The sequence below is a fragment of the Eurosta solidaginis genome, chromosome 3, assembly GCF_040869045.1.
Source record: "Eurosta solidaginis isolate ZX-2024a chromosome 3, ASM4086904v1, whole genome shotgun sequence".
Classification (NCBI taxonomy): Eukaryota; Metazoa; Arthropoda; class Insecta; order Diptera; family Tephritidae; genus Eurosta; species Eurosta solidaginis.
In genome coordinates this window covers 4,723,871-4,746,786 of record NC_090321.1, presented here as the reverse complement: position 1 = coordinate 4,746,786, position 22,916 = coordinate 4,723,871, and the positions used below count along the sequence as shown (strand labels likewise).

The 22,916-nt window shown below is 38.1% G+C and overlaps 1 protein-coding gene across 1 annotated transcript; it reads left to right on the top strand.

Moving 5' to 3' along the window:
* Positions 1 to 18,311: 18,311 nt before the first annotated feature.
* Positions 18,312 to 21,109, top strand: LOC137246194 (uncharacterized). Its single transcript, XM_067777278.1, has 2 exons — positions 18,312 to 18,455; positions 18,511 to 21,109. Exon 2 carries the CDS (start codon positions 18,525 to 18,527, stop codon positions 20,904 to 20,906), a length of 2,382 nt encoding a protein of 793 aa, XP_067633379.1. The 5' UTR covers positions 18,312 to 18,455; positions 18,511 to 18,524; the 3' UTR covers positions 20,907 to 21,109.
* The last annotated feature ends 1,807 nt before the right edge of the window (positions 21,110 to 22,916 follow it).

The following is a 22,916-nucleotide window of genomic DNA, read 5'->3' as shown; positions in this document are numbered from 1 at the left end:
GAAGCGCGCCTAAGCATGGCACAATGTTGGCAGCGCGATTTAAACTCCCACTTGGCCACTGTGGGCTGCAAACGCTTGAATGTGACGCGTCGTTGTTATAAAATGAGAACGCGATTTTATGTCACAATTCATTGTCAACTGTTTACGAAATTGAAAGAGTACATACAGCGTATAGAGCAGAAGCGTCTATGCGCGCGTCAAACATCTGTTATAAGTACCTATTTGGTTAGAGCACGCGCCCCACTTTGGGACCTTCAAATACGGTTGCACCGCGCGTTGTGTATACAAACAACGCGCTCTAGGCATTCTAAAGGCATATTGTTGTCACGCCACATCGGTATATTTATATATAACTACAAATTTCTGCAAGCGCTTTTGTATTATGCACACAATTGAATAACCACAATTCCATCGCGCGACCGTTGCATAAAACATTGTAGCGTATAGCAGCGCATTTTCGGGTCATGGTCAGCGAATGCGAATAGTACAAGCGCAGCACTTTTTATTGAACTGAATAGAAACAGCACAAACCAGCTGGCATGTATGTATGTATATTAGAAAGACGCGTTCGGGCGCGAAGCGTAATCATTGCATAACTTGAGCGAAAAATAATTTCGCGGGTGTGGAATGAGCGTGTGTGAGTGCACCTTGGTGTTTTTGTACGATGCCTAGTTACAAAAAAATTTGGTTTAGACTTCGAAACAACAGCGCGCAAAAGAAAAAATCTAAATGCAATGGCATAAATGTGCTTTTGTGTATGAAAAATAAAAGCATTGAAGCAGAGTAAAGTTTTGTTGAATGCGCGTTTTATGAAGGGAATTTATATAATTAATATTTCGTATTTTCTTTTTTAGTTTTGCAATAAATGTAAGGCGCGATAACCTCCGAAGAGATTTTAGGGCGAGCTACTCTTCCAATTTGCGTCGTGCTCCTTTTTAATTTTTTCTACAAATTGGCGGGACGGCACCTACTTGTTTTATGCTTTTATGTTTCGAAGTCCAAACACTGCTCAGGGGCGACTCCGCTTAGAAAAATTGTCTTCTAATTGAAAAACCTTGTTTCTAAAATTTTGATGTAGTTTTTCCCGGGGTGTGAACCCACGCAGCAACCTACCATCACACCACGGCGGCCGCGTGTTGTTATTTTTACTTCCTTTATATTATTATTATCCTATTATATTATTAAGACACCGAGAAAATTCAAGAAAAGGAGAAAAAAATTCCGTTAAATTAGCTAATAATTTGGAAATTTGAAACCGGGTTTTAAGTAACTTCTCGATGAGCTAGAGGCTAAAAATTTAGAGCTTAATTCAGAGGTCGATGAAAGCCGATGACACAATACAAAAAGTTTCGCTAGGGGGCGCACGGACTGAGATATTTAGAAAACTCAAACGGAACGGAGGGAATTTTGGGATTGAGTTTTATGTAAGTTCTCATTGAGCTACAAGCGTAAAACTTAACAGATAGGTTAAGACAGCGTGAAAATGTAAGGAAAGGAGAAAATAAAAATAAAATAAAAAATGTTAGGCCCCTCCTTTATATAAATGGACAAAAATCAGCGAAAAATGTCTCCTTATATAAAGACATATTCTTGCTAAACTTTGATTTTTAAATCTGACATAGAAATTGCAAAAATATTTATGAGAAGTGAAAATATAAAGGTGGAGCGCAATTGATTGATTAATAATATATCCTTTCCCACCAACTTTCCAATCCAAGTTATTTATATAAAGGAAGCGCTAACATTTTTTTATTTTATTTTTTCTTTGTTGACGATCACTGCAAACATTTTAGGGACTTTGATTTGAGCGAACTCGCTGTATGGCAGAAAGCAATGAAAAAATTAGGCCTAATGACGTTTACTATGTAGATAAGAAAGATTTTGTAAAAGCGAAAAAGCAAAGTAATGTTTGTGGCTTAAAAGATTGTGCACGCTGTCTGAACAGTACTTGTTTTAACAACCCGTTGAAAAGCCCGAAGACAGCGCCCACTGCGTCGCAAGTTATAATAAACGAACAAACAAATGCAAGCTCTGACGCAAAACTAGAACTTTTAAAGCTGATTTACAAAACAAACACGCACTGTGCAAACGCAAAACACAAAACTACAAACAAACAAATTGCACTAAAGGTAAAAAGGCAAAACAAAGACACCCAAAACAGACTGAGAGACTAAAATAACTGACTTTGTGATCAAGGTAACCCTTGTGAGCCCCGTGTTGGGCGCCATTTGTAACTCGTATGAAAACTTTCGAAAGTATGAGAAAATATTTTGTGTTGCATAAAAAAGTGAAAAGATCAACATCATTACCCTGCAGAAAGAAAGCTAACTACGAGTTTAATATAACTTGGTTTGAAATTAGCCAAACAAAACTGGCTTGTGTTATTACCCACGCCGTAAGTTCTGCTTACACTAAACTAGAAAAAGAAGAGGAAAATATGGATTCGATAGTGGATGAGCTTAAAGTTACAGTGTTCGAGAGAAGAGTTATTCGAAAGATTTACAGACCTCTACGCTTTAGCAACGGCGAGTACCGAAAAATATTTAATGATGAGCTGTACGAGCTTTACGCAGACATCAACAAAGTCCAGCGAATTGAAGCGCAGCGGCTATGCTGGCTAGACCATGTTATGCTTATGGAGGCTGATGCTCCGGTTAAGAAAGGAATAAGGACCAGGTTTAATATGATTTAAACTCTCTTGGGGTTAACCCAACAAGAAGGCGACTGGCGCGCCTTGTTGGACGGCCATAACCGTTTAAACGGTTAAGCGTCAATTAAGTAAGTAAGGAAGTATTACTATTTGCTTATTTTCTATGGAAAGGAGCCTACTACTTTTCTATGGCGATGTCTGAAACAAGTCAGAGGTAATTACACCTGCAGGACACGACAACTGAAAAGTAGTGAGCAGTAATTACTTACTATATGGCAATGTTGCATTACTTGCCAATTAGTTTTATAGCTGACTTCTTTGGGGCTAACTAAAAGTAAGTTATTTTTGGTGCTTTCGTAAAATAGCATAATTTAAGCAATGGTCAATTTGTTTATATTAATAATGTAGTTTTAAGTTTATATTTATAACTTGTATGTAATTTTTAAGAATTTAAATGAAATTTCTTAAGCATTGGACTTATTGATTTCTTTTTTCCGCACTCTCTTTTGCTTCTATTGAAGTAAAAAATAAATAAAAGCATTCCAAGATGTGCTGAGCGTGAGTCAATGTTACTGAGTACTGTTGTATATGATTGTTTTGCCAGCTTTTTTTTTTTTTATTTCATAAGAAAATTAACAAATGTAATTGAGCGGAATGACAAAATAAAAAAGAAAAATTCATGAGGGAGAAAAAAAGTAAAAATAAAGTAGCGAAGCACTGTGTCTATGTGTTTAGGTGAGCTTTTGTCACTTTATCGGCTTTGGGACTTGGCAATTTTGTCGTCTTTGGCTTAAATAATGAGCAAAGAATTGTATGCAGGACTGAGATGCTCCTTTATTGTACGCTCTTTCGAAAGTGAAAAAAATGCGAAAATTGTTTCATGCTTTAGGGCGTCAAAGCGATCAAGTGGAATGTATTTAAATGCCAATTATTTTTTAAATAAGTTTTATTGGAATTGTGAACACAAATTTAGAGCTATGCCAATTTATAAAATATGTACATATTAGAGGTTTACGGCGATTCATTTTATCGGCGGCGACGGCGTAGGCTCTATTATATACCGGCGGTGTACGCCGGTGTTCTCACTTTAAAAACCTTGATTTTTCTATTCAAAAAAATAATATTTAGGAAAGGTTTTGTTTTATGTGTTTAAGGAAATCAACGTTTTGGCCATTTCGAAGGTCTGGGGTTTTTGCTTCAAGATATCGCAGACCGTTCATACCTTCGTCGACGTCACTTTCCTAGAAGCCCTAGGTGTAGCTCAAAAGACTTTCCAACGGATGCTTTTGTCGCGCTATACTGCCGAGCTACACCAGAGAAATACCTTGAAACGTAAGGGAGTGACTGTTCGGCTAAGGATGCCGCCCTCCAAATTATAAGCATTCTAAGTTTATGTTATTACGTAATGGGAGAAAATCGTATAATCCTCGGCGCATCTACATAATTCAAATTTTACAAGGACCCGGGATAAAATTTTTAAAATGTAGACCAAAGATTGCAGACGTTTGTGTTCACAACATTGATTTAATAGTCTTCGTTAAATAAAAACGATATTTTAGAATGAAAGTCGACCGATTTTAAGTTGAAAGATGTTAACTGCTGTTTTCCGGCCTTATGATATTAGAGCTCATTATGGATTACCACGTAGCTTCAGTTTTCAGACAAGTTCGGCTGTCCACTACGATAGGGTAGTAGCACATACGGTCATTAGATCCACTGTCTTGGGAAAGCTTTTGCTTCACCGCTTTGAGTGTTATTGCGAATGACAAAGCCTCACCTGGTAAATATAAGTACCTACGTATTTACATTTAGTAAAGGAGCCGTAACGTGTAGGTTGATAGGCTATAATCAATGTAATTCACTCCAAGGGATTAAACCGGGAGACTTGGGTGTTGAAGGATGAAGTGTGAAAATCAAAATTAATGTTTCAAACGCTATTGTATAGTTTCGCAAATAAACAACAGATGTTTGAATGTAAGCCCAGTGATTTTTCAAACCCTTCTCATATGTACATATGTATATCCTCATTACAAAGGAGTGTTTATGCTCCTAGAACCTACTAAAGGATTTTGCATCACTCATTTCGCTTATTCTTTCAGCCAATCGCAATATAAAAGTTTTAAAATAATCGGCACCTTGTTTGGGTATTTTGCTTGTTTTAACAAATTGAGGACAATTTGAAAAGCCTTGGGTCATTTTATTTGAATTCATTGTTCATTATTAATTTTTTGAAAAAAAAAATGCAAAGTGAGCATATAAATTTATTATATAACTTTTCCTTTAGTATTTTCTTTTAATAACTTGATGAATTGGGTAATGCAAAGTCCGTGTTAAGCTGACATCGAAAACGCCTGTTTTTTTTAAATAACTCTTGAACAATTAGAAAGAGTTAAATTTCGCAATTAGTTTCTTATAACTGGCAGTGATGCACATCCGTTGATACCCCTTTCGACCATATCCGACCAATTTTCGACAGTCTTAAACGAGTAGAAAAGATAGTAACGCGTCGGAAGCCGCCGCCACCGCGCCAATATTTTTGGCATTCGGCGGCGGCATGCGAAAAACGACCAAAATCGGCGGCGGCGGCGGCGTTTATCGGCGGCGTATATCTCTATTTGATATATGCGCGTTCGAGGGTCCTTGATATCTCTCTTCCATAGTGCGGAGATCCTGGTGAAGCCGCTCGCCTTGCTCTTCACTGAGATCGCTTAAATTTTCAGGAAAATGGTGAAGATGGCTATGGATTGGTCGATCAGCAATAAGGTAGCTGGGACAAATCCATTTAGAGTGATTTCTGCCGTTTATTCCTGCTATGTTTATCACACAGGAATAGCAGTCGCCATGTGATAGTCCGACGGTTCACGCCATATCACAGGAGTTTAGTATTTGAAAGTCTCTTTTTATTTGTCCATAAGTGTAATGACTCAACACAACTGTAACATACAAAAGTTGGAATCCTGGGTTTGTTATTAGTTTCATAAGGGGAACCGAATAAGTCCATCTACAGTCTCAACATGTTCAGAACAGCGTTCTAGTTATCAACTCTCAAGCTTTTAGGGATGATACTAAACGATCTGACGCACAATCTCCCAATTCCCGAAGATTTTTATAATTTCTTGTACATCAGGAAGTTGCTTTACACTCGGACCCAACTCTATGCTACCACCACTGGTTGATTTTTCTAAGGACCAGAATTATTGGAAAGTTTCAAGGTCCCTCTTACCGTGCTTGGAAACTAAAAGAAGAGTGACAACCGTGAGATCATCACTAGGCACTGCACCGAAAAGTTCCATCTGCAGAAGCTTTCAAGAAGCACTGCGTTTGTCGATATCCAGAACTGCGCATATAGTGACTTGCAATTTTGGGGCACCGCCTCGTGATAGCCTGCAGGATTTCAGGCACGAGGAAGAAGATGATAAGATAGTAGGGAGAAGAAAAAAGTGGAGTAAAAGAGAGAGAAACAGGCCGTCAGAAAAAAATAGGGAAAGAGAAAAGTAAAAGGGCGAAATGGACGAGATAAAGAAGAAGGAAAGGTAGAAATACGAGCATAGAGAAGAATAATATAGAAAAAAAGATAAAGAAACAACAACAACATAAATATTTGAAAAATAAAGAAATAAGGAAGAAAAACAAGTACAACTAGTTTGCATACAAACAGACAGACGGACAAAGAGACAGACGGACATGGCTAAATCAACTCAACTCTTCATCCTGATTATTTCGGTATACTTAATGGTGGGTCTATCTATTTTCCTTTAAGGACTTACAATTTTGAGATTCGTGCCAAAGTTAATATACCATTTCATTTTCATGAAAGGTATAAAAAGAAAAGACTAGAATAAGGGGAAAAGAAAGGGGCAAATAAAGGACGAAAAAGCAGACGAATGAAAAGAGTGGGAAGACAGATAACAAAAAATAAGATTTTTATTTAATAAACGTGGAGAAAAAATAAATGGAATGAAGAGAAAAGGAAAATGGTTAAGATGAAGAAAATAAAAATAATGAGATGAGAAATGACGCAAAAAAGAAAAAAATAAATGCAAGGCGTGATAACCTCAGAAGAGATTTTAAGCCAAGCTTCTTTTCCAATGTGAAAAAGTAGGAAATTAACGAAAAAGTAGAAGAAAAGATTATAAGGCAGCAGAAAAAGAAGAAAAGAAATATGGTGTAGAGAATGCAAATATGTAGTAAAGTTAAATAACAAACGGAAAGAAGGTCAACGAAAATAAAAAAAGAACAAGCCACACAATGAAAATGTAGATCAAGTGGCGCTCGGTTGGCTGATTGGTGCTGCGAGTATCCATTGATTAAACGGTATTAATTGATTAACTGACACGGAACAAGAAGAGTTAACTAATGCTATGTCAGTTTCTAAAAATGAAGATGTTCCATGATCATAATCACTATTAATTGGCGATTAACACCCTGAACAATTTTGGGCTATTCGTAACATGTCATGCCAAAAATCCCTTTTTCGCGATAACTGATATCAATTGGGAGCAGTAAGGGAGGTCAAGTCCACCGCCACCTGCCTCTCCCAACCCAGCGGAGGTCTACCCCTTCCTCAGCTCCCAAACTGCAGTGTCGATTTACTACTTTCTTGGCTGGCGCGTATTCGTTAATTCGCATAACCTGACCTAGCGAAGGATTTGTGCTCTTATTCGCTGCACTATCTTCATATCTGCGTAAAGCTCTTACAGCTCAGCATTATACCTTCTTTGATACTCGCTGTCGGCATCATGGACAGGACCAGAAAACTTTTCTCTCTAGCACTCGATCATCTGTCATCTTCTCTCGACGCCGTTCATAACTCCGAGCCATACAGCGACTTGTAGAACATGATTTTGGTCCGTCGTGCAAGGGCTGTACTCTTTTGTCTACTCAGTCTAAAGTAACACTAGTTGGTAAGGGCTTTTGATTTCTAAGCTGACATTATTTTCGCTGTTAATGGTGCCTCCAGATATATGAAGTCCTTCATAGTCCCGAATTTATTTCCGTCTACGGTGACGTGGATACCATGTTGCGAACACGGCTATCCTTTTTTGGTTGATAGCAAGTACTTCGTCGTATGTATGGAAATTTATGTTTCTAAGCAAAAGAGAACTAAAAAAATAAATAATAAAGAGTGAATTTTATAATAAAACACATAACAGTTACGATCCCTGGCTCCTGGTGAATGCGATAGTTAATTTCGATACACATTCCCTGTCTGATCTAAGAATGCCTGAGTTCGTTAGTTTGATGTATGCACTCTACGGAACTATACCCACATCAAGAGCCGGTTAGCATTTGCAAAGTTGCAAAACAAATAGCTCGCTCTCTACAACATTAGCCTGGCAAAGAACAGTCTATTGCTGAGCCAAATAAAGTGAGGGCTATGAAATATAGCAAAAATCTCTGTGATTGGCTACCTCCGAGAGAATTTAGAATATCATAGCAGAATTTCTTTCTTAAGTAGATAGGGGAGATACAAATCTTTGGGGAATGAAGCATAGCTCAGCACTTACTATAGAAAGAATTCGTACAACAACAACAGCGAACCCAAACGTACACTAGCATTTATGCGGTAACGGAACGTAAACGAAAACATTGAAGTAAGTAGAAAACAAAAAAGGAAACCAAAAAAAAAAAACAAAAACAATGGACACCAATTTACTGTCACATGGCACATGTATTGTTTACTTACTGGTATCCGTAGCGTGAGCGTGTGTGCACATGCCCGCCTCAGGCGCTAACTCTGAAGGTTCTTTCGTTGCTGTCGTTGTTACACACTGTGTTATGAACAAAAAATTCCAAATAGACTTTCAGAACTTTTCACGGTTCTATAAACGAGTGGCATACTCTCAGCGCGCTTCTTTTTACCGTTTCGTAGAGAGTGCCAAGCTTTTGGTGTGAAGAGAGTACAGCTTTTGAGTGTGTTAGAGCTTTCAGAGAATGTCCTTTCAATAGAAATTCTTTTTCCATCCCAAAATAACCGTTTGTTCAAGCTGTCCCAAAATCATTTCCCCTCAAATGGACATATAATTTGTAAACAAAGCAAGTAGGTGAAATTTGGTACTTTTAATCCCATTTCATTGTCTCAACTTATATCTTATGTGAAATTTTGGAGCCTATTCAAGCTAAATGTGCATAGCTTATTCAAGGGCGATTGCTTGAGTTGCGACATTAAAATAAACAATTTCTACGAAATGTTCCAGGCAGTTTGGTATGAATCTTATCAAGTGCTTTCAATCTTTGAGCTCATGGTTAGAAAGTGGATTGATTCATTCATTTATTGATGCTTAGCCGCAGCACTGCATGCCAATCGCCCCTCTTGGCGATAACTGACCCAAATTTGGAACACAGTTTCTTCATCCGTTGCATCCGTACAAAGCTGATAAAGCTCATCATTATATTTAAGTCGACACAACTCATTAGCATCACCGGAAGATCTTAATATTTTCCTAAAACTTTGAAACCTTTAAGGCGACGATCATGATTACGATCTACAGAATAGTATAGTTCTAGATTGTGTTTTTTTTTTAGACATAGACGACTTTACATTGTCTTTGTTCAGCTCAAAGCGCACTTTATACCTTTTTATATACACCACATCGCTATCGGTGTTAGGTTGAACTGGACATCATATAGACTAAATATGTTTATCTGTTGTAAAAGGGAGCAGACTTCCACTTAACTTCCACTACACTATAACAAGGTGATGTTCTGGATACCTCAGCCATCTATTTAAGTCTTCATAGGTGGGGAAGGAGTTTACGCTTTTGGATTTGAAAAACAAGCTGAACTTAATTTCTTAGCCTCCCAACTTCTTCATAACTAGTGAGACAATGTGAGGTGGGGCTCAATTTGTCAAACATGATTTGCCGCATAAATACGTACCTCGGTATAGGTGTATGAATAAAAATAGGAATAGGACTAGGAATAGGAAAAGAAATAGAAACAGAAATAAGAATAAGAATATAAAATTGGGAAATTATTATAAATACGGAAATAAATTGTATTAAATCTTGTAGCAGAAGGGAAAAAAAGGCAGGAGAGAAAATGGGTGCGGACAGGGAGAAAAGGAAGAAGGCGATGAAACGCCAGCTCTCCGTCGGCTGGGTCTACTGATCTATCTATCTTCTTCTATCTATCTATCTATAAATCTTATCAAATAAAGTCGGTAAATGCCATGTATGCACATAACTTCACACAGAATCCTCCGATTTTAAAACGGTTTTTGCATTTGAAAGCTTAGCTACGTGAGATAGTACCCGTAATATAATTTGAAGGCATATATTATAGGGGCGTGGCAAATTTCCAAAATGTAGTAAAAAATCATAAAATTTTTGTTTACACAGCTATAACTCATAAACGGATGGATGGATTTAAAAAATTCTATTTTTCAGTAAAACTGAAATATTTACCTTCGTTCTGCATCAAAAAAAAATACTTGATTCCTTTCTTATATCAGCCAAATTGTTTAAACAAAAGTAACATGTTTACCAAAAAATTCATGTGTGTGGTTGTTCGGTGTCAACTGTGGGGCACAAATTGCTTTTGAGTGAGGCAGGCGACAAATATGTAGTATTCGCTGCGTTATTTAACTTCGGGAGTACATTTATATGTATGGATGTATGTATGTATTTTCATATCATATCAGCTTCCCATATGTATGTACAATATGCCAAGTTAATGCAACATAAATGGTTAAGAATGCAAACATCTCTTGAAAAATACTCTTTCGTTAAAAATGTTGAACATTTCCTGAAAATTCTTTAAAAAAAGTTTTAGTTTTTGGTATTTTTGCATGTATATGCTAATATTTGTGAACTAAGAAAATTTAATTCTTCAATATATTTTTTATGCTAAGGTAATTCTGGGATGTGTTTTTATATAATATGGTTATCAAATGGAAGCTGTTTATGAGTACTTTTATACGGGGAATTTTTCATGGACCCGGGTACCCCTAGACAGTGTTTACACAATATGGATATCAAGTGAAAGCTGTTGCTGAGAGCTTTAAAGTAATTTTCATTGTGATATTCGATTTAGTAGCATCAACCTGGCAATACTGATAAATATGCATGCGAAGCCGAAATAAAGACATGAATAAATAATACCCACATACCTATTTACATACGTACTATTCGATTTGCCTGAAATTTTGTATATAAATTTGCCTATATTAGTATTTACGATACTTTTTCCCGGGAAGTAGACCAGAAACGGACTGGGACTGGGATTAGGACTATGACTGGGACTCGGAATAGGACTGGAACAAAATAGATACCACCCTCTGGGACTGGCAATAAGGAATGAAGAAGAATGAGAAGAATTTGAGAGAAGAGAAAAGAGGGAAAGAGAAGGAGACTGAGAAAAGATAGAGCAAATGGAATTTTTGGTACTGCATAACTCTGAAAGTATACATGCCAGAACATTGAAATTCAGTAAGGAGTTATATGAGGTCAATCCCTAACACCACCAATAAAATGTGGAATTGGGAAAAAGGGGCGTGGCACCTCCCATACAATTGAAATATATCATACTAAATATCTCTGGATGTAGTAATGGTAGGATAATGAAAATTGGTAAGGAGCTATATGACGTTAAGTCCTATCACCTCCTGTAAAATTTGGAATTTGGAAAAAAGTGGCGTGGCACCTTCCCTACAAATGGGATTTTTCAGAACTATGGCTACGGTACAAACTTCGGTTATTTTAACACCTAAAGTTTGACTGCATTGTTGAGTTTGGATGTTATTCCTTTTGGACGTTTAGTAATCTGCCGCCGTTAAAAAAATTTGATAGCTTCAGTCTATCTACATCTTCTATAAAAAGTGTGTGTCCCTATGGAAACGCATTTCCCACACTTCAATCATCATCAAATTTCGGCTATAGGTTCCTCCGATCAAGGCGAAGGTTTTTCATATTTCAGAATAAAGAATTTTAAATTTAAGTTTTTGTTTGCGACCGAGCAATCTTAGCTCCCAAAAATGATAATGTTAACAAAATCAATGATCGCATTCAAAACCAAATTCCTGGTGAAGTGGCGAAATATAAATCGATCGACACAGTTACAGATGAAGATCAAATTGTGAATTATCCAATTGAATTTCCAAACTCTTTAGAACCACCTAGAATGCCTGCGCATATATTAACTTTGAAAATTCGCTCACCAATCATGCTTCTTCGGAATTTAGACCCACCAAAATTGTGCAATGGAACCAGACTTTGCGTTAAAAAATTAATGCCGAATGTAATCGAAGCAACAACAATCAGCGGTAAAAGCGAAGGTGAAGATGTGCTCATAACACGGATCCCAATGATTCCCACAGATTTGCCATTCAATTTTAAGCTCTTACAGTTTTCTGTACGCCTTGCTCCTGCAAATACAATCAACAAAGCACAAGTGCAATCGCTTACTGTTGCAGGATTAAATTTAGAGCGTCCATGCTTTTCCCATGGTCAGCTATATGTTGCTTGCTCTAGATTTGGAACGCCAAAAAATTTGTTTATCTTTGCACCGAACGAAAAAACCAAAAATATTGTGTACCCAGATGCATTACAATAAGATACAATAATAAAATGTCTTAAACGAAAATTTCACCAAATATGCGTACAAAATTCAATTCAATTTACAGAACAATAAACTAAATTATCAAAAAAATAAACAGAAAAAATAACGCAACATTCATTCGATCTCGGGCGTTACAACGCACACCGGGTATAGCTAGTACTGGATAATGTGGAGATGTGGTGTGATGGTAGCGTGCTCCGCTTACCACACCGAAGATCCTGGGTTCACTCCCCGGTCAATGCAACATCAAAATTTTAGAAAAAAGTTTTTTCAATTAGAAAAAAATGTTTCTAAGCGGTGTCGCCCTTTGACAGTGTTTGGCAAGCACTCCGAGTGTATTTCTGCCCTGAAAAGCTTTCAGTGAAAACTCGTATGCCTTGCAGATGCTGTTCGGGGTCGGCATAAAACATGAAGGTCCCGTCCCGCTAATTTGTAGAAAAATTAAAAGGAGCTCGATTAGGAAGAGAAGCCTCTTCGGAGATTATCGAGCTTTACATTTATTTTTATTTATTAGTCATAATTTTTACTTGGTAATCAAATGTTTACTGATATTTTTTTACAGTTCTCCAACCAATTTTCCCAGGCTCACACTTCCTTTTTATGGCATTCCGCTATTTTAAAGGCATTGCTCTTACTCCCTTTTATTTTAATAAAAATTTTCCCAAAAATGGGCACTTCACAATTTCACGTATTTAAATATATTATCACACGCTGGATAGGCAGCGACTATATTCGTTCTTTTTCTTATTCTTTTCATCCATTTTACACGTTTAAAAGCAACAGGAATAATTTTCACACATTGGAAACGCACATACGCCCTCACTCCTGTCCGCATGGCTTTGTAAAAATATCCTATAAATTTCCTGCTTATAGTCATAAGTCGTGCTCGGGTCATGGAACGGCAAATGAAGCCTGAATTATGACACCCAACGCGTATGTCAAATGCAATTTGGAAAATTTATTAGTTACATTAGCGCTCGCAGAGTATGTTCTTATATAAAAGTACCTAGTATGTACATACATATAGAAATTTGCACGTCTCTCTACCAATATACTTTGGAACGTATTGCTGCTAAGGAGTATGTGTGATAGCGACGCGTGAAAGAAAGTAAAAGTTTGGGAAAGTACGTGAGAGATGTTGGGCGCTTATGAATACATGTTTGTACGTTCTTGATAACCTTGCAATTGCCGATATGATAGTTGGTTGGTTGCTTTGACGCCAGAATTTCCAGGTGCACATTCTCTCGGGACCAACGCTATTGTTCCTTGATCGACACACGTTTAAAACGTTTTGGCCTGTACATCAAACCTTTTAATGTCATATACCAGGAAGGAAATGGAAAATACACAAAGCTTGCTCAAAAATATATTTGGCTTGTCCACTGAAAGGATGTTTTTTGTGTATGGCACAGCAAACCCTAAAATGTTTTGAGCACGTTTTCTCTCAACATTTCCTCACAGATTGAGAAGTTTCCGATTGGCACACTCACTGAAATAACTCATACCACATAAATATATTTTTTTCATTATTTATGTTATTCGTTATCCTCTTGAAATTTGATATACATACGTACGTATAGGCAGGTTACACATACACTTCCGATGTCGGCTCTGATTTCGATTCGGATAAATCAAAATTTGTATGTTCCGATTCCGGTTCCGTTAAACTCATTTCCGCAAATAAAAATGATCATGAAATTTACATCGGAACATATACGGATCGTGAAATTTACAAATATATTAATGATTATTTTAAAACTGTTCGTAAATATTTCGTGGACAAGAAATATATAATCAAATATTAGCCGTGTTTTTTTTAAACGCGTATACGTTTCGTTTGCGCGTGAAAAAAACGCCTATCCTCGCTTAGATAATGCTTAGGAGACCCATCTAGCGGCAGAGGTTAAACAACTAGCTACAGCTACAGGGTGTACCGAAAAGCGGAGACACAACCCTCTGTTGTATTTCTGTGTATAACATATAGCTGAATCAGTTGTGATAGATAGTGGACGCACATAGAATACATAGAATTAGTGTAGGGGGTGAAACAAAGACACGTATTTCAGTTACATCTTAGTATAATGCGTATTGAAATTTAGTAGTACAGATTTTATGCGTAGCAATTTCAGAGGTGTATTTAAAGTTTGACCCTTAGCAGTCCATATAAAGTTTAAGCGTTTAGACGTTTACGTGTAAAAAAAACACGGCTAATATTGCACACGGCAGTATTTCAAAAACATTAGTTGTAATATTGCAACACCCTATAATATTGGGCCTAAATATTTTAGCAACATTTTGACAATATTTCTTACTGTGTGGTTATTCAAGACCGTTCTTAAGTAAAATAGTTTCGACCAGTTCTCAACCGTTTCCATTACTGACAGCTCTTTGGGGATAAGCGATTGTCGATAACGGATACTTCGATCTGACTTTTAACTTTCTCTATTTGTTGACAGTGCAAAAAGAAATACGAATTTTCTAGATCTAGGACTGTATTATTTTGCGTATCTTAAACATCTACCACAAATTTGTTGCCGGTTTTAGCCTCATTTAGCGCTGTCCCATGTCTCAAAAGGACTCTTCATTTAAATACGTATGTTGTGATAAAAAAGAAAGTATTTACAAATGTCTGTCTCTGACGTTATACACACACATGCGCACATATAAGTATGCGTCCTTAAAAATATATGCATTCGACTGGGGTGTTATCACGTTTACACACTGAGAAACATTTTCTTGAACCTTCATTTCATGCTGAAACTATTTTTCCTATTTCCAATGGTATAGAGGGTCAAGAGGTTATGTAAGAGGGAACTATCAGATATAGAATGATGGAGTGTTAAAGTTTTTCGATTTAGTTTTCCTCCTGCCACCAGTGACATGTTAAAGTCCAACGATTTCGACAGAGCCTATTTATTTCGAGATTTAAGGTTTCCCCTAATCTTAATCTGGCACAGCAAACTCTTTCCGTTTGTCATGTTAGATGGCGAGTAATGGATTTCCCTAATTGTGTTCGTCGGGAGTTGTCCGTTGGTTCACCGACTGATAAAACTTATCAACTATGCATCACATCAGTTTGCTATCAGGTGTAATAACGCAATTGCCCGTTAAACATGAGGACAGATTTTTATTTCCGACCATATGTGCTATGACGGCAATGTTGTGGCTTCATAAGAAGGAATGTCTTGGAACAGTTATGTGGTTGATTGGCTTTCAACCATATTTCGAAAACCATTGTTACTGGCAATCGGACGCCAATCAGGAATACCAAAAGGCGGCCGCCGTTGTGTGCCGACAGCATGCTCTCCAACTACACCAAAAGTGCTGTGTTCGAGGGAAGCACTCGGAGTATATTTCTGCCATGAAAATTTTCTCAGCTAAATATCATCGGCTTACAGGTGCCGTTCGGAAGCCTCGTTCCGTCCCGCCCATTTATAGGAAAAATTAAAAAGTTGCACGACTTAAATTAGAAGAGAAACTCTACTTGAATTTTCTTTGGAGGTATACCTCGCCTTGTATTTTTAAACGGTTTTTTGTATATTGGCTTCAGTTTTGTTTTACATACGTTACATACGCTCTAAGCCTGCCAAGTAAGGGATAAGGGTTTGGTTTGCGTGCGATGCTAAATCGTTCTACCCACTCAAAAGTGAGATATATACCGGAAAGAACTCAAATGCTAGTCGAGCAACCAACGTAGTAGAAGGTGTTGGGAGAACACCGGAAGGACTATAATTTGTGACAATTTTTTCACATCGCTAAACTTGGGGACGTATTTAATGTCCAAAGGTCTTGCTCTTCTTGGTACTGTTCGCCAAAATAAGACTTTTGTACCAAATGAAATGAAGGCTGACCGCAGTCGAGCAGAAGAGTCTACCATTTTCGGGTTTCCCGATGGAAAGTTTTCTTTGGCATCTTACGTCCCAAAAAGAGGCAGAGCAGTCATAATATTTGTCAGTACACCTTTCACGGATTCAATTGTAGTTGAAAAGAAAAAAAGCCACAATATATCCTTGATTAGAAGGCAAACAAAGAAGGCGTCGACACAATGGAAAAAATGCTTTCTGCATATTCAACGAAACGATCGCAAAACTTTGCGTTGGCCCTTGGCCATGTTTTATAACATGATAGATATAAGTGCACTTGCATAATTCATAATTTAATCGGAAAACAATCCATATGACCGTCGTACAGACGCGCGACGAAAGTTCTTGCTTAGCTTGGCCAAGCAGCTTTTTATGCCAGCAATTGAACAACTGCAGAACTTAACCGCACTGGAACAATATTCTATAAAAGCGTGCAATTACTGGCATATGCTGATGACATTGATATCATCGGCCTAAACACTCGCGCTGTTAGTTCTACTTACTCCAAACTAGAAAAAGAAGCGGTAAAGATGGGTTTGATAATGAATGAGGACAAAACGAAGTACCTGTTGTCATCGAGCAAAGAGTCAGCGCATACGCGTTTTGGCAACCACGCTACTGTTGGCAGCCATAACCTCGGAATAGTAAAAGACTTCGTTTATTTGGGAACCAGCATCAACCCTAGCAACAACATCAGTACTGAAATCCAGAATCAATCTTGCCAATAAATGCTACTTTGGACTAGGTAGGCAATTGAAAAGTAAAGTCCTCTCTCGGCGAACGAAAATAAAACTCTACAAGTCACTTATCGTACCCGTCCTGCTATATGGGGCAGAAGCATGGACGATGACAACAGCAGATGAAGCGGCTTTGGGAGTGTTCGAGAGAAAATTTCTTCGAAAGATTTATGGACCTATACGCGTTGGCGATGGCGAGTACCGAAGAAGATTTAATGATGAGCTGTACGAGCTATACGCAGACATCAACATAGTCCAGCGAATTAAAACACAGCGGCTGCGCTGGCTAGGCGATGTTATGCGAATGAAAAATTATGCTCCGGCCAAGAAAGTGTTTCTATCGGAACCCGCCTATGGAAGCAGAGGTAGAGGGCGGCCCAACTCCGTTGGAAGGACCAGGTGGAAAACGATTTAAACTCCCTTGGTGTGACCAATTGGCGCCGGTTGGCGGAGCGAAGGAGCTACTGGCGCGCCTTGTTGGACGGCCATAACCGTTTAGACAGTTAATCGCCAATTAAGTAAGTAAGTAATTGAACAACGCTCTAAAGTTCCGCGGGTGGTGGGCACATCCAAACACGTAAAGCTACCGAAATGGCTCTAGATGGATCCCTTGCTGCCACTTCTAAAGGTGATTTATCCATTTTTACTGTACGTTGTAAACACTGTGAAATGGGAAATCGTAAAAGTACACGCAAAATCTGTATTTGGTGTAAAAAAGCAGTGTGCGATGCTCATGCCGAAGCATATATTTTGGGAAAATGCTGTTCAGTTCTGAAACAAAAAAGTCTTTCCTTCTAATTATCGTGGTTGTATATGCAGTTACATGCTTGCTAAAAATGTAGACTTCCGACCGTGTACGTAAGTTTTATATCCCGGGCACATGAAGGTTAAGGGAATCAAGTGTTCTTTCACCTCTTTTTTTCACCCAATAAAGATCATCCTCCCACATCCTCTTCTGGTACAGTCTAGTGTCGATGAAAATACTTGCTTTCTGAGTCAGAAAGATAACGAGATCTTAATGTCAAATTTACAATGCTGTTATTTTCCTACTTTCTACTCACGCTTGCCAACTGTCCACTTATTCCCACTACCCGCGCTGAAAATATTTGAGGACCCGTAACTCAGAGAGAACCATCGCCGTTCACCGTGCTTAATACCGTTGTGCGAGTTAAATTCACCAGGCATTTTTCATCCATACGTGGCATATCAGGAACAGCAGTAAAAGGAAGTTGCTCCCGAGACTGCTTTCGTTATTGTGCTGTTATTCTTAACAAAGGTAGTCGCCTCTTACGACAAGGATTCCACGAATATATGTACTTCTAGCTCCTTAAACGGTACTTTACGTCTAACGACTTTTTTTCAATTACTGTGATTTCCGCAGAGCGTTTTTATGAAACCAAGGTTTTACAGATGCTACCTGTGGTCTTTGGTGTTATTCGCTGCGATGTATCTAGTTCCGCACATGTCGTATGCACACATCTCTAGTTGTGGTTTTAAAAGAATTTATCGCTTTCTGGTATCTCAATCAGCTGTTGTCAAAGCTGCAAATAAGTTTGTGTACGAAAAGGTGGACTAATTTCACTGGAAAATTAATACATTTGCATTAATAATAAATAGATCAGAAATTTAAATCCACTGTTTCTGAAGGTTTGTATGATCAGTAAGTTGACATTCAATTTACCGTAGACGATCCCGATTTCAGATTGCCTCGATACAATGAGTGACCCGAATTTTAAGGTAGTCGAAGATGTGGAGCACCTTGAAAATCTAAAGGAAACCTCACCTGCTACATTAGGCGGAGAAATGAAAGGTGAGGTCGCTAAGAAAAAATCAGTGACAGAGGACCAATTAAGCAACGATGCAGCAGATACCGAGATACCTCAGACACAAAGGGAAGATGGGGTCAGTAATATTCCAGCAAAAAGAAAGTTGTCTGTTGACGATAGTAAAAACTCACCACCTCAAAAGAGAACTTCAATTCTAAAGACCCAGTGGGGTGGGGAAGCGTTTAAAAAGGAATTGAAACCTGGTACAGAGGTTTTGCGGACGTCAGTTTCGGATGACCATAGTAAAGAGGAAGAAGCCATTGCTTCTACAACAACAACCCCAATTGCAAGTACCATTTGCTCAATATCTACCTCGGAGTCTGATGTTGCACATGGCACTTCATCACAGAGCACCAGTTCTAACTCGTTTTCCCCCATTGATTCCGAGTCCATAGCACTGTTGAAAGCAGAAACTCGCTGTGCAACACCAGAGGATTCGTATCCCATTTCACCAGAAGAGAGGAACACTCCTACAACTGTTTCAAATTGTACACAGACCACATTTCCTGATGCAACTTCTGCTGTGGCGCCTGAACCAGATGCACGCAATGAGGGGAACCTTGATCCTGTAACAAGAGCAACATCAACCGGTATAATAGGCCCACAACTTCCTTTGATGTCCAATGCCCCCAAAAGCGAAACTGCTACAATGACAACTGTTCAACTTACTACTGATTCACTTGAGGCTGTGTTGCCTGAGTCGATTCCAACGCAGGAAAGTTATGTTCCTACAACAACGGCAGTACTGGCCTCCAACACTAGCAAGCCTAATTTGCTGGCATCATCTCCCGTATCATTAAAACAAAGTCAAACTAGCTTCACAGTTGCACAGGGTACTATTTTCGAACCACCGGACCATGTGATGTCCGATTCCAAAGTGAACGCTGTTACAACTAACCCAAAGAAAGATTTCACCGCTTCAAATGGGAAGGACACTGATCATGTGACAAGAGTAACACTAGATGGCAGACCAGGGGCACAGCCTTTTTTGGCGGCTGATTTCAAGGAAAGCGAAACTTTAACATTAACAAACACAGAACCTACAACTGACCCAATTGATGATGTGTCGTCTCAACCAAAGGCACCAGACGGTACCACTTCTACAACAACGGCAATGCATGTCTCCAATACTGAAACGCTTGACCCTTTGGCAACCGATTTAAAGCCTGCAGCAGATAGTTCTACAGTGTCCGACCCTTTGAAGTTACCGTGCAGAAAACGTAAAGTTTTCTTCATAAGCCTACCAAAATTTAATAAGGCTTCTTTGTTTGCTAATATTAATGCTGTTATGTCAAACGAGGACCCCTTAGGCGCAAAAACTTCAAAGCGAACAGTTGTAAAATACGTTAACACTTCTACAAAAAAATTACTAAATGCTTCTACAACGAATTCTACGATAATAAATAAGTCACGAGCAGTAAAATACTTTAACACCTCTACAAAAAAATTACCAAATGCTTATACAACGAATTCTACGGTAATAAATAAGACACGAGCAAATCAATCGTCCATGCACTCTCCAGCTAGCACATCCACTTCGTCTGAAAAATCAAACGCTTCCATAGAGTCTGTAACTAATATGACTGAACAGCCAAATCAAAACCAGTCTTTGAAAAGAAAGATCGATGCAAATAAGGATGTGATTACATCGGCACAATCGTCCTTGCAATCTTCAACTACCACATCCACTTCATCTCAAACATCAAAAATATGCATAGGGTCTATAACTAATATGGCTGAACAGCCAAATCACAACCAGTCCTTAATAAGAATGATCGATGCAAATAAGGCTGTGATCTCTTCTGTACAATATCTTTTACTGAACTCTTCTGGCTTCAAGCCCGAGGAAGTTAAACCAAAAACCACAAGCCCTGCTTCTGGCTGCATGGAACATAAGTATGAGGATAAACCTGCAAATTCAGACATTGTACCGACACTTTCACCGTCATATCTGAAAGCACTTTCAATGTATATAAAAACTGCAAAGGAATATACTAATTTAAGCTCGAAAAACCATTTGGAACCATTAGTCGCTGAAAAAGTTGTCCAAAGTCTGATAAAGAAAGTGCGAACCATGCAGGGGGAGGTAGAGGCTCGTGAGAAATGTACGCAAACAGACGAAGTTGGCATTGTACTGCTAAAAAATATGGCTGCATTAAGAGCAAAGGTAAAACAGAAATTTGATGAAGTTAAATCGCTTAAACAAGCACTGAGATTTTTAACACCAACCGAAGTCGTCGCGCAAAAGATAAAGCAAATCACAGATCCTTAAGATAATTGTTTTAGCATAAAATGATATAGAATTAAAGAAGAAAATGCCTACATACTTTTTGATGAAAAAAGGGAATTTAGGATTTAGCTACCGATCTGTTAAGATTCAGTTTCGGCTAAAAAGTTGACCGAATAGCCTTTCTTATAGTTAGTAAATAGTTTTTAAATAAATACTAGTTGAAACTAAATAAAAGCTCAAATTTTCATTTCGTGTTTGACTAAGATTCATCGAACATCAAGTTTTGTTTGGTTTCGAAATCGAAAAAAATTTTACTGCCTCTACTTCTGTGATAGGAGAATGTATGTAATGAAATGGTTCAGCTTTCACGCTTCCAGAGATTGTTAATAAAACATAACCATATTTAGTTCGATACACTGTTGCTGCCGGTATGGTTTGATCTTATTTTGGCTGTTGTTGTTGTTATAGCGATAAGGTTATTCCCCGAAGGCTTTGGGGAGTGTTATCGATGTGAATGGTCCTTTGCCGGATACAGATCCGCTAAACTCCGGTAACACAGCACCATTAAGGTGCTAGCCCGACCATCTCGGGAACGATTTATATGGCCACATTAAACCTTCAGACCAGATCCTCGTCTGTTAGTGAAACGGGATTCGGCACTCGAAGGTGAGGTTGGCAATTGGGTTGGAGAAGCTATATATTGCGCTACACAACCTCTTGGATCCCTCTCATTTTGGCTCAATTTTATAAGTTTATTCGTTGACAACAAAACTTTTAAATTATAAGAAAAGCTCCTCGGTAACCTCTCTTACGACGGTGTGTCAAAAAAGCTTGCATAAAATCGATAGGTGATAACGTATTGAAAGCCTTCCCTTCTCACTGCCAATATACTGCTTCCCTGCAGTCAGATGGCCCAATTAATTGTTTTCATCAAAGAAATTTGAATGATTTTTTTATTTAATATCACGGAAACAAAGAAGCCTAGAAATCCAACGCACAATTCTTGGAGTACTTAAAGTGCTTCGAAAGGTTTATGGGCTTCAACTGGGCTCGACACCGAATATAACAGGTCAGTTTTACGCAGATCTATGTATGTATGTATATGAACAGCGCAGAAAAGCTGAACAGTTGCTCGAATTACACCATTTCAAGATGGATTTTAGAAAGTCTCAACTGTATTTAAGTAAAAGTTAATTGGATTTTGGAAAGACAGATGGATTTTTTAAAGCGCCATATTGGGCGGATGGCTTGGAACCACGTCCTTTCCAACCTCCCACACATCGCAGCCCTGCATGTTGTGTGTCAAATATACATCAGCTGCTCGAAATCACGTCCATTCCGATAGCACTAATAATCAATTCCCGTTGTTCGGCATCACAGTCCATCCCGACAACTGATTTAATAATATTGTAACGAATATTAGCAGCACTAAGGGATACTATCATCTCTAAGCCGATGCTAAGCAGTGGCTTGTATGCCCATGAATAATTCAATCATTATGTCTACACATATGTACGTACACGCAGCGGAGAAGCAACGCACAAACACATGCATATGTTATCTGAGATGCTCCCAAAAGTATGCAATTATAATTAAGGAAGTGTCGCTCACAAATTCACGCGCATATGAGAGCTATACACGTGCATCTGTAGTTATAATTATATAGCAGGAACTAAGTAAATTTTGAAAGAGCCTAGAAGTATGCGAACGAGAAACCTAAGAGTATAAAAGGCCGCAACAGTAGAGGGGCGACAATCAGTTTCATTTAAGCAAGCTATTGGTTATGAAGTATCAGTGTTATTATGAAGTACTTTAATAAAGGCCATTTTGCACTATTACATATTGGAGTTATTTATTCAACAGTTTAACGATACGAACGTTAGTAGAAGGTTGCGAATAAGAGGATTTGCAGTAAATTCGTTACAATATATAAACATATTTTGTAATATAATTTTGTTCAATTTGTATGCTTCTATAATTTATCTGTAATCCGTAACTATATTTAGTCTGCCTTATCTTGTTTGGTTGTCTGATTAATTGTTAAATTTGTAG

Coding starts and splice junctions, on each gene's coding strand:
- LOC137246194 (XM_067777278.1), top strand. CDS start 18,525: ATGAGTGACCCGAATTTTAAGGTAGTCGAAGATGTGGAGCACCTTGAA.